General features: G+C 43.9%; 1 protein-coding gene and 1 long non-coding RNA gene across 2 annotated transcripts; one reads left to right on the top strand and one right to left on the bottom strand.

Moving 5' to 3' along the window:
- Positions 1-2727: 2727 nt before the first annotated feature.
- On the top strand, positions 2728-7829 carry LOC132859791 (TNF receptor-associated factor 4-like). The gene is made up of 6 exons (XM_060890741.1): positions 2728-2803; positions 2925-3029; positions 4162-4323; positions 5142-5303; positions 5410-5565; positions 5649-7829. The coding sequence occupies exons 1-6, from the start codon at positions 2738-2740 to the stop codon at positions 6303-6305; spliced, it is 1308 nt and encodes a 435-aa protein (XP_060746724.1). The 5' UTR covers positions 2728-2737; the 3' UTR covers positions 6306-7829.
- A 505-nt stretch (positions 7830-8334) lies between these two features.
- Positions 8335-13852, bottom strand: LOC132859792 (uncharacterized). The gene is made up of 5 exons (XR_009649764.1): positions 13457-13852; positions 11367-11417; positions 9924-10007; positions 9330-9431; positions 8335-9240 (listed from the first exon to the last, which is right to left on the bottom strand). It is a non-coding gene; the product is annotated as an uncharacterized LOC132859792 (long non-coding RNA).

The raw sequence follows: 13852 nt of genomic DNA, 5'->3' as shown, positions 1-13852 counted from the left end.
ATACTGAGGTAAAAAGAATAAAAAAAAGGAATTGAATTAAGACACAAAATTAGATACAAGAACTGCAGAAAATAATTTTTTTTTTTTTTTAAATTAAAAAATGATGGCAGTCCATCTCACCGCTATTTCGGAGACACAATATTGGATATTAGAGACACGATATTTGTAGAAGCTTCCTAAAATAAAATAATATAATAAGTTCTTGCCACCCAGCAGTTCCTGACTCCATAGCTGGTAATATTTCTCAGTCCTGAATACAGACATGAAACCGTCTTCTCTCTGAATGCTGGTTATTTTCTGCCCTAAGCAGTAAAGTTGGTCCTCATCACCGATTAAATCTAGAGTAGTGTCAGGGATCAGCGCGGACCTTTGGACACGTGCGAATGTTTTTATTATTGTCACGTGTCTGCCCCGCCTTCGTCCGCTCCTCCCTGTCTCCTCACCTGTTTCCCATCCTGTGATTGACACTGTGTGTATATATGTGAGCCGCGTTGCCAATGGCAGCGCGGATTCATTAGTGTATTTATGTTAAATAACGTTAGTTCCCCGTGTCGTGTGGATGTCTGTTTGTTTCCCCTTGTGTATTAAACCCCTTTCATTTGAAGCTATCCTGCCTACGGGTCTGTCTCCTTCCCACCGTATCCGGGGGCCTGACAGAATGAATCCGCCGTAAGATCCAGCAGACCCAGCAGGATAGCTTCCAGCTCGGACCGGCCTTTTTTTTTCCTTTTTGCCTTTTTTTCTCCGGGGAAGGACGCCGCTCCGTTTCCGTTTTTTTCCGAGGAGGACGTCGCGTCACTTCCCCCTGGGACTGTTCCGTCAGTTCTTCTCCGTCAGCCTGAGTCCAGAGACATCGCTCCGCATTTCTCCGGTGAGGGACGCCGCTCCGTTTCCGGTACAGATCCCGAGGAGGACGTCGCTTCACCATGTTCGCGGAGGATGTCGTGATCCTGGTTGGCCCCCCTTTTTTCTTTTGTTTGGCGCCCTGCGGCATCGCCCCGCATGTTCCGGTGAAGGACGCCGCTCCGTTTCCGGTACAGATCCCGAGGAGGACGTCGCTTCACTATTTCCGCGGGGGGTGCTGCAGGTCCGAGGAGGAGTATCCTTCCCCCCTGGACTGTCCCGTCAGTCCTTCCGGGCCTGAGTCCAGTGACCTCCTCACCACGTTCGTGGAGGAAGTCGTCATCCTGGTTGGCCCCCTTTTTTTTTGGTGCCCCGCGGCATCGCCCCGCACGTTTCCGGTGAAGGATGCCGCTCCGTTTCCGGTACAGATCCCGAGGAGGACGTCGCTTCACTCTTTCCGCGGGGGGTGCTGCGGGCCCGAGGTGGAGGATCCTTCCCGCCCTCCCGCCCCTTTTCTCTGGTCGCCGAGGCGGGGGTTTGGCCGCGGTGCGTCGGGGGATGTTGCTCGGCACCTCAGTTCGGCGGTGGACGTCACTCGGCCCTACAGCTCGGCTGTGGACTTCGCTCGGCCCTTCAGCTCGGATGCGGACGTCGCTTCGGCCCTTCAGCTCGGCTGTGGACGTCGCTCGGCCCTCTTTGGCTACGCCGCCGTGTGCCCTGCTCCACCCACCTACCTCGCCGTGTGCCTTGGCTCCCCTCGCCTACCTTGCCGTGGTCCTTGCTCCCCCCACTGGCCTCGCCGTCGTCCTTGCTCCCCTCACCTGCCAATCACCGTGGGCCTCGCCCCCCCCTCCTGGACCTTGTCGGGTTTTGGCGCGCCTTCGTCCGCTCCTCCCTGTCTCCTCACCTGTTTCCCATCCTGTGATTGACACTGTGTGTATATATGTGAGCCGCGTTGCCAATGGCAGCGCGGATTCATTAGTGTATTTATGTTAAATAACGTTAGTTCCCCGTGTCGTGTGGATGTCTGTTTGTTTCCCCTTGTGTATTAAACCCCTTTCATTTGAAGCTATCCTGCCTACGGGCCTGTCTCCTTCCCACCGTATCCGGGGGCCTGACAAGTAGGTTCTAGAGCTCGACGGCTGAGAAGCAGGAGAAGGAGCTCCCAGCGTTCTTCATGACAGGTTTCAGACATGTACGTGATTGCACGTTATGTAAAGAACAGATCATGACACGCCATTGCAAGAAATAAAGACACAGGAATTTAAACGAGGAGTTTTGCAACGTAAGGAGAGGCCGCGAGTCAGAAATACGGATTTGATGACAGACGCACAGTTATAAGCTCCTTATTGTTTTTTTTTTTTGTTTTTTGTTTTTTATTAAGAGAGCAAAACATTAACCCATTCACTGCTCCATACGTTTTCCATTCCAGTGAAATACTAATCAATCAACCGTTTTGAGTGACCAGCGATTTAACAGTGCTCCAGTCACCTGGGGCAGGAATCATGCTGCCTTCTGCTCAGTGACCCAGTAAAAGACTGGGTTTCCCTCCAAACTGGACCAATTTCCAAACAAGCTTGTCAGTGGAGGCAGTGCGTCTTTTTTTTTTTTGCCATTTTGCCGACGTGATGATCACAAAAACGCTCACAGGAACGCTTTTAGGCTGAAATCTGGCAACTCTGGTTAATGATTATGGATTTTCAGGAAACTGAACTGAACTGAAACTCTGCTCTTTTACACACAGTTATGCCTCAGACTTATTTCGAGGTCGTGTTGTTAATAATTGCAACAAAATCTACAGTCACGATGCTCCAGTAATCTGAAGCAAACGTCAGCCGAAATCTGAAACCCGGACAATATTTTAACAGTCATTAGTGTTAATGCTCGACTCTGCATGTTGTTCCACAGTGCCGGCGTGTTCAAGTGCCCAGAAGATCAGATGCCTCTCGACTACGCTAAAGTAAGTATTACAATCGCTTGGGTTTAATTGTGGGGTCACTACGTCACCTCAGCAGACCTTTTAGTGAATATATGAGTCCTGCCTATAATGCGGAAATAACGCTCTTTAATGCGCTGTGTAGATTTTCCCGGATGTCGAGTTGGAGCAGCAGATTCTGGCTCTGCCCATCCGCTGCATTCACAGTGAGGAAGGTTGCCGCTGGTCAGGACAGAATAAACAACTACAGGTAAAAAAAACAACACGGACTCTGGTTGAACTGGGTAACTGTTTCTCTCACTCACTCATCTTCTACCGCTTATCCGAACTACCTCGGGTCACAGGGAGCCTGTGTCTATCTCAGGCGTCATCGGGCATCAAGGCAGGATACACCCTGGACGGAGTGCCAACCCCTCATAGGGCACACACACACTCTCATTCACTCACACACTACGGACAATTTTTCAGAGATGCCAATCAACCTACCATGCAGGTCTTTGGACCTGAGGAGGAAACCGGAGTACCCGGAGGAAACCCCCGATGCACGGGGATAACCTGCAAACTCCACACACACAAGGTGGAGGCGGGAATCGAACCCCCAACCCTGGAGGTGTGAGGCGAACGTACTAACCACTAAGCCACCGTGTCCCCTGGTAACTGTTTCTATGGTATCTAATTCACCCAGAGGATTCACCATGGCTCTCAATCGTAGGATTTGGAATCATTGGGATCTGATCTCGTGATCCCAAAAGGATAAAGCACTATGGTGGAGGATTTTCTCTCGCTATTCAAAACCTGTTTGTTTTTGTTTTTTAAACATTTTCTTTATGAAATGTTCTTTATGATCTGACCAGCTACCAAACCACAAGCTGAACTGGTTTAACTGGTAATCCATCTTATCCTGTTGATGAGCACTAATACAAATTATACAGTTTCTGACCACTAGCTGCTAACACTATTAAAGAGAAAAAACAACTTTTTATTTATCTCGTATTACACATTAAATCGGTCATAACATGTCATAACAAAGCTGAAAAATAAGCTTTAGCAGCGACGGTCTACCGGTTTGTTCGGATGGGTTTTGAAAAAAACATACTGGATATTTCTTCTGGTCTAGAAGCAATAGCCATTGGATCCCGTTGACATTCTGTTTAACCGTTAAACTGCGACAGTGTGCTGTCCCTGCAGGAGGAAATAAATACGACGTGGGGCTGCGACGTCCAAACTGTAGGCACTAAGCTGTCAATCACACTTCCTACCACTGTTTTAGAGGATTGCTTTACGACGGAGCAGCGTAGTCTGAGGAGAGAAAATCGCCGACCTGTCTGTAACTCTTCAGTTTTACGCCACATCACAGTGTTTCGGACTCTTGTGTGTTTTAGGTCCATCTCTCAGTATGTACCTATAACGTGGTGCCGTGTCCTAACCGCTGCATGATGAAGCTGTTGCGCCGTGATCTTCCTCAGCACCTGCAGCATGACTGCACCAAGAGAAAGCTGCATTGTGACCACTGCGCTGAGGAGTTCACCGGGGAAGCACATGAGGTCAGACCTTCATAAACCTCTAATGAACTTAACCCTTTACATATAATCAGAAAATCAACTAGACCTATAATGTCTGTGTCTGTTGTTCTGAGCAGAGAGATGGAAAGGGGTGGATGGATGGATGGGTGGATGGATGGGTGGATGGATGGATGGATGACAGGGAGAGAGATGGATGGATGAAGGGGAGAGAGATGGATGGATGAAGGGGAGAGATGAATTAGAGAGGGGTGGATGAATGAGCAGGAGAGAAAGATGGATGGATGAGAGGGAGAGAGGATGAATTAGAGGGGGCTGGATGAGGGGGAGAGAGAAAGAAAGATGGATGGATGAGAAAGTAAGGGAGAGAGAGAGAGATGAATTATGGGGGGTGGTTGAATGGGGGAGAGAGGGACGGTTGGATAAGATGGAGATGGATAAATTAGAGGCAGATGGATGGATGTGTGGGAGAGAGAAAGTAAAGCTTGCTAAAATTGAAAAGGGGAGAGGGATGAATAGGAGGGAGATGGTTGGATGAGGGGGAGATGGAGAGAGTGATGGATGGGTGAGAGAACGGGATGGATGGAGGGATGGATATAGATTTGCTGATAAGTGCTGAATCTCTCTGTCTTTTTTATTTAATTTTGCAATAAGTAGCATGTATCAGATTAAGGATTACAATTTACATTAATGATAGGACTGTGTGTGTGTGTGTGTGTGTGTGTGTGTGTGTCTACGATGGACTATTGTTGTACCCAGTGTGTATTTCTACACTGTACCTGAGGTGAATAATCTGAACAATCTGAATTAAGTGTGTGATGAATGTCTCCATCCTGTAACAGAGACACCAGGACATGTGTCCAGAGGAGAGTGTGTACTGTGAGAATAAGTGTGGGGCTCGTATGGTGCGCAAGTTGCTGACGCAGCACAGCGTGTCCGAATGTCCTAAACGCAAACTGTCCTGTAAATACTGCAGCAAAGAGTTCCTGTACGACACCATTCAGGTCTGTGGAGTAAAGCTGAGACGCTTATTACACTCTGAACCGTATGAAAATTGTTAGCAGGCTGAATCATGTGTCATTTTTATTTCCGTGTGTGTGTTTTAAACAGCATCATCAAAGCCAGTGTCCACGCGTCCCAGTGCAGTGTCCTAACAGCTGCGGCACACCCGGCATCACCAGAGACGATTTAACCATTCATGTTAAGGAGAGCTGTGGAACCTCTATGGTGCTCTGTCCCTTTAAGGACGCCGGCTGCAAATACAGAGTACGGACTCGAGTTTCTCTTTCCAGCCATAACTCCAGTCATTAATCACTACTAATCATTTCCACCTTGTCTTTCCCTGCCAGTGTTCCAAGCCTGCAGTGTCCCTTCACCTGGACGAGGCCGCTCACTCTCACCTGTCTTTACTCAGCAGTCTTGTTTCTAGGCAGAGACTCGAGCTGCGAGAGCTGAGGCGTCGTGTCGAGGAACTTTCCGGAACCCAAGACGGGACTTTGCTTTGGAAAATCCCCAACTACAGCCGTCACCTACAAGAAACCAGAAATTGCTCGAATGGAACGTCGGAGCTCTTCAGCCCCGTTTTCTACTCTCATCGCTATGGATACCATCTCCAAGTGTCCGTCTTTCCTAACGGGAACGGCAGCGGCGAAGGAACATACCTCTCCGTCTATATCAGAGTGCTCCCGGGTGAGTACGACGGCCTGCTGGAGTGGCCGTTCCCTCACCGCGTCACCTTCTCACTGCTGGACCAGAGCGACCCAGCACTGTCCAAACCTCAACATGTCACCGAGAGCTTCAGCCCAGATCCCAACTGGAAGAACTTCCAGAGACCTCGACCTGGAGCAATCGGGAGCGTACGTACCAGCCTTTTGGACGAGAGTATGCTGGCATTCGGCTACCCCAAGTTTATCTCGCACGAGCAGATGAAGCAAAGGAACTACATCAGAGACAACGCCATCTTCATCAAAGCTTCTGTAGACGTGGTGCAGAGAATAATCAACTAACCCAACTTGAGTTAAAAGGAGTTGAAGCAAACCAGTAAAATCATCCTTTATTATTAAGGCATGATTATAAATGGTCGCGGTTTGTCCGCTGTCGGTTTTAGTCTTTGAGGAAAAAGAGAAGCCTCGATAAAGTGTAAGTAAGGGACAATAGGATGGGTGTAGAATAAAAAGTAGGCTAATAGTTTTTTTTAGATTAATCGTCCTGTTAGATTTGAAATAATCTCACTGCTAATATACAGGGAAGAGTTGTTCACAAACATTCATTCATTTACTCATTTTCTACCGCTTATCCGAACTACCTCGGGTCACGGGGAGCCTGTGCCTATCTCAGGCGTCATCGGGCATCAAGGCAGGATACACCCTGGACGGAGTGCCAACCCATCACAGGGCACACACACACTCTCAGTCACTCACGCAATCACACACTACGGACAATTTTTCCAGAGATACCAATCAACCTACCATGCATGTCTTTGGACCGGGGGAGGAAACCGGAGTACCCGGAGGAAACCCCCGACGCACGGGGAGAACATGCAAACTCCACACACAAGACGGAGGCGGGAATCGAACCCCCAACCCTGGAGGTGTGAGGCGAACGTGCTAACCACTAAGCCACCGTGCCCCCCCTTCACAAAGATTGAGTCAAGTAAAAGTAGTGATATAATAATTTAAAGTGAACGTCGTATGTGGTGAACAGCTACTGAACAAAACGTCTCACCACTAATCTGAATACCTTCTGTATAAAACATTCTACTAACTAGAAAAATGCCACCACCTCCATTATCGAGTGCATACAAAGAAAACTATCGCTAGCAGCATTTAGCTAAGCTATGTCTATCATGTTATACAAATAATGCATGTTCTGCTTTTAGCTACATTGTTAGCTATCTAGCAAAAAGCTTCACACGTTACTGTATAGGTCGTAGCGGCACAGATTTAACTTCTGAACGTCAAAGTGACTTCTGGTTCATTACAGAGCTTTAATTCTGTAACGTGTCACTTTAGAGACGTAACTGGGTAGTCGGTCAGTCACTCAGCTAGCTAATGGTTTAGCATCTACTAGTCAGATGTCTAGTCTCCAGGGATTGTAAACAAAACTCAAACATACTGTGATTTATTTTAGACTTTAATATTCCTTAAGTGTCATCAATGTACTTTTGTAATAGTTCCTCATGTTTACCAGGCTGAAGATTCTCCACAAGAGGGCGCTATTATTACTCAGTTTAAACCGATGGGTATCAGTAGATATATAGAATTGATTCAGTGTAATTTTACAGCCCTAAGGACCAAATTAGAAGTTGTAGCTTGATGGATTGCAGTGTCCCACTTTTCTTGTAGCACTAGTATAAGAATCTTTGGAAGTCTTACTGGTGTAACAGCAGCAGCAGCAACAGGGCCAGTGGTGAAGACTTAAATACTTTTCTATTTAAATGCAGTTTGTGTCATGATTTAAAAGATGTGTGTATTCCACATGTGTTTCTTACTTGAAAATAATTAATAATAAAACTCCTTGATATCTCCTGAGCATGATTGTACAGTATGTGATGTCGTTGTCATTGTGAATTACGTCATTACGTCAGGACGTAAAAGAACTGGTGAACTGGATTATTGAACTGGTTCATTAAAACGAACTGTCCGAAAGAACCGGTTCACGGAAAAGAACCGAACTTCCCATCACTAGTTGTTGTGCGACTTTGGTAAGCGCTCCGCTTGATTGACTGTCGGATCATTTCCTGCTGACACAGGGACGTAATAAATACACTACGTACGCTGGCAGCGATAAACCAATCAGAGAACATTATGTAATACGTACAGTACGTACACTTACCTCCACCACGCCTCCGGTAGGTACTGTATACTACCGGTATGTTGCAAAACAACATTTGTTTCTTTCTAACCATTATGCGCTCCACACTCCAGTCCAGTAGGTGGCGGTAAATGCACCTTAAGTTGGTTTGTCATCCGCCAATAAAAATCAGAAGAAGACATTTGTTTGTCTAAGGACCCCCAAAAATCGAAGAACGGGGCACAGAAGCCTTTATTATCGGCACATATACATTACAGCACAGTGGAATTCTTTTCTTCACATACTCCAACTGAGGAGGTTGGGGTCAGAGTGCAGGGGCAGCTATGATACAGCGACCCTGGAACAGGGAGGGTTGAGGGCCTTGCTCAAGAGCCCAGCAGTGGCAGCTTGGTTGTGCTAGGCCTTGAACCCGATCCTCTGATCAACACCCCAGAGCCTTAACCAGTTGAGCCACCACTGCCCCAGTGAAGACACATGCTTACGAGGCACAATTCAAACTACAGGCTATCAGTTACGCTGTTGTAAATGGGAATAGAGCAGCTGTGAAAGAATTCAACATCAATGAATCTATGGTTCGGAAGTGGAGGAAGCAAGAAAATGAACTGTGCCAAGTTAAGAAGACACAGTAGATGAGGACTTTGATGGATTTGTGGGAGAAGATTGATTTAAAAAATAATGTGTGTATTGATAAATAGTTCAACTAAACTCACTGTTTTGCTTCTGTTACCTTTTTTGTAGACTGTATGTTTTAGCATGTGCCTTATAATACGGTGCGCCTTACAGTATGTATGGGTTAAGTACAAAAATAGACCTCGTAACTGAGACTGCGCCTTATAATTCGGTGCGCTTTATAGTGCGGAAAATACGTTATATTATATTCATTATTACACACAGACTGATATTTTTCAGATGTTTATTTCTTTTAATTTTGATGATTATAACTGACAACTAAGGAAAATCCCACATTCAGTATCTCAGAAAATTAGAATATTACTAAAGACCAATACAAAGAAAGGATTTTTAGAAATCTGGGCCTACTGAAAAGTATGAATATGAATGATGAAGTATGAATGGGGCCCCTAAAACACATTTAAGATCTCCATTGTTGCCTTCATCCTTATCTTCCATCTGAAAAACAGAACAAAGAGATGATTAGTACAACATTGTCTTCAGATTCTATGATTCACAGACTCTGATGTTGTCTTAGTGGTTAGGACCTTGGTCTAAGGATAGGAAGGTTGTGTGTTCAAATTCCAAGGTGTTGGCCCCTGCAAGAGGCCCTCATTCGCTCTCTCGCTCCATCTCGGTTGCTGTCTCTCCTAGAAAGAGAGGAAACATTTCATTTGTATTTACAAGTTAAAGGTAAACGAACAACAAAAAACGCTGTCATTATGAGGGTTAAACTGGAATGTCTGTAAGCACCGAGTTCCCAAGTCAGAGACGTGTCCATAAGTAAACATGGTGGAAACAAAGGATGTAGCATCTGTAGCATTCATTCATGCATTCATTCATTTTCTACCGCTTAAACTTCTCGGGTCATGGGGAGCCTGTGCCTATCTCAGGCGTCATCGGGCATCAAGGCAGGATACACCCTGGACGGAGTGCCAACCCATTGCAGGGCACACACACACACTCTCATTCATCTATAGCATTTGATGGTACAGTACATTTCTTAGAATTTAACTCTTCCTCATCTCAGAAGCATCAAGGCAGTACAATACCCAGAATGCAGTTTCTCTTTGTACAGCATTTGTCTCTTACAGCATCTGAATGTGGTTTAAACAGAGCGGTCATTACAGAAGGCATCTTACTTGAAGCAGCATCAGGAATTCCTGATCTCCGTAGACGATCATGGCGTTTAATCCCATTGTGTCGTCCAAACACTGCACAGGAAGCTATAAAACATAGAGAAAAATTCCTACATTCAAACATGAGAATGAAACTGTTTGTATGCATGAATGTTGTCTTTATTCTGTGATCCGATTGATTAAGTAATCTGATGAGATTAAGAGGTTTACAGCTCAGCTTAATGAGCTTAATTAACAAGACTAGATCCATTATAAACCAGTAGGGGAAAAAACCTTTAACGCAGTATTTAGACTGTTTTAATGATCTTTCCATCGTAAGTGATCCATCAAAGTCGTAATTACGAGTGGGAAATGCATGTCACTAAGAAAATATGGTGGAATCGATGGATCCCGCATCTGTAGGTGACGGTAAAAAAAACTCACCTTATGAACATTCTTTGGTCTATATTTACTATTAGAGTAAAACACTTGCTGAATCAAATCTTAATCAAATCAAATTTTATTTGTCACACACACATACATACAGAGTACGACATGCAGTGCGATGCTTTTTACGTCTGTCCGGTATTCAAGCATAAAAAGGAATGGAATGAAGGATAAAAATAAAACCAGAAGGAGGTAGATATAAAATATATGAAAATATATGTGAAAAATATATGTATATACATAAATGCGTTTGTATATGTATATGTATATACATAAATGAGTATGGTGTGTATAAAGTGGCACTGTGCTGCACAAGTCCAGAGTTAGTGTCATAGTGCAAAAATGTTGTGCAGAAAAACAGTGAAGATGGAGGGAGAGGTCCAGTATTAGATCCTGGGTGTTTCCTGGTTTAAACTCCGAATGAACACAACAAAGAAAAGAGTCCTTTGTTGTGATGGCTGAGATCCTTTACAATCTTCCTGGCCCTGGTCCTGCACCGTGTGCTGTAGATGTCCTGCAGGTCAGGGAGCTCGGTGTGGATGGCACATTCAGCTGACCGCACCACCCTCTGGAGGACTCGCCTGTCCTGCATGGTGCTGTTCCCGAAACAGGAAGTGATGATACCCGTCAGGACGCTCTCAATGGTGCAGGTGAGTAAATTAAGAGAATTCCAGAAGGACATGAACTACCAGTGAGTCCCTGATCTTGTTGATGGATCTACCTATTAGAGGTAGCAAGCTTGAATCCCATGTCCACCAAGCTGCCACTGCTAGGACCCTGAGCAAGGCTCTTAACCCTCTCTCTCTCTCTCTCTCTCTCTCTCTCTCTCTCTCTCTCTCTCTCTCGTGCTCTCTCTCTCTCTCTCTCTCTCTCTCTCTCTCTCTCTCTCGCTTTCTTTCCCAGTCTCTCTCAGTCTTGAGGCAGAGGCAGAGAGAGAGAGTCAGGAAGAGAGAGAACGAGAGAGTGAGGGAGAGAGAGAGAACAAAAGACAGACAGAGATTAAAAAAGCAGCGTAGTTACCTGTTCAGCTGAAGGAGAGCACAAACGATGAATCTTGTTCAGCAAACAGCCCTGAAATCCATCATCATCATTAGTAGTAGTAGTTCTAAGCTCACTCCTTGGTTAATAAACTAAACTAAATTAATACTTAATTAATCAGTAATGTCACTTCTTGTTTCTCAACGTACTTTACTGACCTTTGTTTAGAACTTGCAAACTAAACACACCTGCATTCTTTAATGTTTATTCAGTACGAAATGGCTAAAATCCACATAAACGAGTCAAAATGAATTACAGCCACGTAATGAACGCTGATCATTTTCTCAACTAGCTGTTTTTCAACATTGCTGATTTCTTTATGTTCATGGGCAAGAATTTATCCAAAATATTTCTAATTTTTACACACTAACTCGATTAAATACATTTAGTACTTATGTACGTTTCTTTAAATTGGCTTTCTAACTCAACCTTATAGCACATTTTGAGATCAATTTAATGACTTTCTAGACATTAAATTGATCTCAAATGTGCTATAAGGTTGAGTTAGGAAGCCATTTTAAAGAAACGTACATAAGTCGATTTATATTTATTGATTCAAATCTCGATTTGCTTAACAAAGTCTGCTAATTTCTTTGTTAGCATAACTAGCAGATGCTATCGGGCTAGCAGAACATATTTTCGAGCATATTTTACTTGGTAGCTGAAAACATCACAAGTTTTAAGATGGTAAGTTAACCGATGGTAAGTTAATAATATTGTTTTTTGTTTAAGTACTCGTTTAAGTTTATGTTTTGTACTTAAGTTTATCGGAGTTGGTTTGAGGCCTCCACAAACGCGGACTTCCCATGACGATGCTTCAACTAATCCACATATAAAACTTTAACATTCTGAATATCTAATTAAATATTTAAATTATATTTCATAACTATTGATGGCTAACACTCGTGTATGTGCAAATTACAGCGTAAGATCTATTCACGTCTTAAAAGCAAAACCAGAACACTTGGTAAACAATAAACAGCTCTCAACTACAACTAAACACATAAACGACGTCCTGAGAAGTCGAGACAAGCTCGATTACAAACGTTAGGAATTAAAGTACGTGATATTTGCATTCTGTTAGTCGAAGTGAGTTTAACGCAAAAATGTATACTGTGTAACATATATATAAATATCATATTTAAGGCTATTTAGCTCACCATTCTCGTACATCACTTTCCTACAGAAGCAATAAAAAAACAGCGCCAGCTAGTGCACCTTTTATAATTCACCGTTAGGGGTCACCATCAAATCATACATCTGTTTCTACCTAACTCTATCCTCAGCATCCTCTACTCTCGCACATAACTCCTCTATGTCCTTCATCTTGACCTCTAAACTGGCAGCTCCATCTCCAACATCCTTCTACCAATATAACCATCTCCCTCCTCTGTACATGTCCAAACCATCTCAATCTTGTCCTCAAAACAGCCAACCTGAGCTGTCCATCTGATGTCCTCGTTCCTAATCCTGTCCATCCTCGTCACTATTAAAGAGAGCCTCAACATCCTCATCTCTGCTACCTCCATTTCTGCCTCGTGTCTTTTCCTCCCTGCTACAGTCTTCTACACCACTGGGCAAAGACAATCACTCAGGACTCCTCACACCCAGTACACTCCCTTTGAACTGTTGCCGCCTGACACAGGAACAATTTCTTTCCTCAGGCAATCCATCTGATGAACACTTGACATACACGGAACACACAACACTATTCTTACATTATTTACTTAAAGCACATACTTACTTATGTATATTTCAATTTGCACATTTTTATTTCAATTTGCACATTTTTCCAGGCTTGATTGCTATATAAATGTAGAAAAATTGTTTATTCCCTGTTTATATGGACGTATCTATATTCGTTATGAATTTCAACACGACGCTTTGTTCCAACTAGTATTTTTATATTTAAGTAATAAATCCTTAATTAATTTCATGAATAGTTTCTTAAATTGTACAAATTCATACGCCCAGTCTAAAGAGGAAATGGCTGAGGTTTTATTTCACTTTGTGCATATTATTGTGTATATAAGGGGTCTAAAACAGAACTCAACTCATCAGTTATTACTTACCACAAAATTACAGAAATCCTCCTGGTCTCCAGTTTCTTCTCATTGCAGATTGTCCTGAATTAAGTCCAGTTTGTTCCTGAGCTCTGATCAACTGCTGAAGCTTGTTCCTGTCTTTAGCCTTTTTCAAAAGAACTGAAGATTTCTGTTGGAAGTTTAGTCTCCATGTGAAATTAGTAATACTAAATGGGGGAATCTTAAATAAATGAAAGCAAGCTGAAAGCTGGTTCAGTCTGTAAGGTGATTCCCTGAAGACGGTCGTTCTTTAAAAAGGAGGTGTAGTTCAGTTCTCTGGTGTAACTGCAAGGGAGTGTGTTCTCGCTTAGGGCAGGAAATTGCAATTACATTTGTTGCTTTCTTTTTTTTCTTCTTACTGGCTTATCTTTTATGTTCTACATA

Source organism: Tachysurus vachellii, chromosome 17, assembly GCF_030014155.1.
Source record: "Tachysurus vachellii isolate PV-2020 chromosome 17, HZAU_Pvac_v1, whole genome shotgun sequence".
Classification (NCBI taxonomy): Eukaryota; Metazoa; Chordata; class Actinopteri; order Siluriformes; family Bagridae; genus Tachysurus; species Tachysurus vachellii.
The sequence above is the reverse complement of the archived record's forward strand: the minus strand, read 5'-3'. Positions and strand labels throughout refer to the sequence as shown.

Excerpts from the sequence above, each read along its gene's own strand:
- LOC132859791 (XM_060890741.1), top strand. The coding sequence starts at position 2,738 with ATGTTGTTCCACAGTGCCGGCGTGTTCAAGTGCCCAGAAGATCAGATG. Across the intron at positions 3,030-4,161 it reads GACAGAATAAACAACTACAG|GTCCATCTCTCAGTATGTAC; the intron begins GTAAAAAAAACA and ends TGTGTGTTTTAG. Across the intron at positions 4,324-5,141 it reads TCACCGGGGAAGCACATGAG|AGACACCAGGACATGTGTCC; the intron begins GTCAGACCTTCA and ends ATCCTGTAACAG.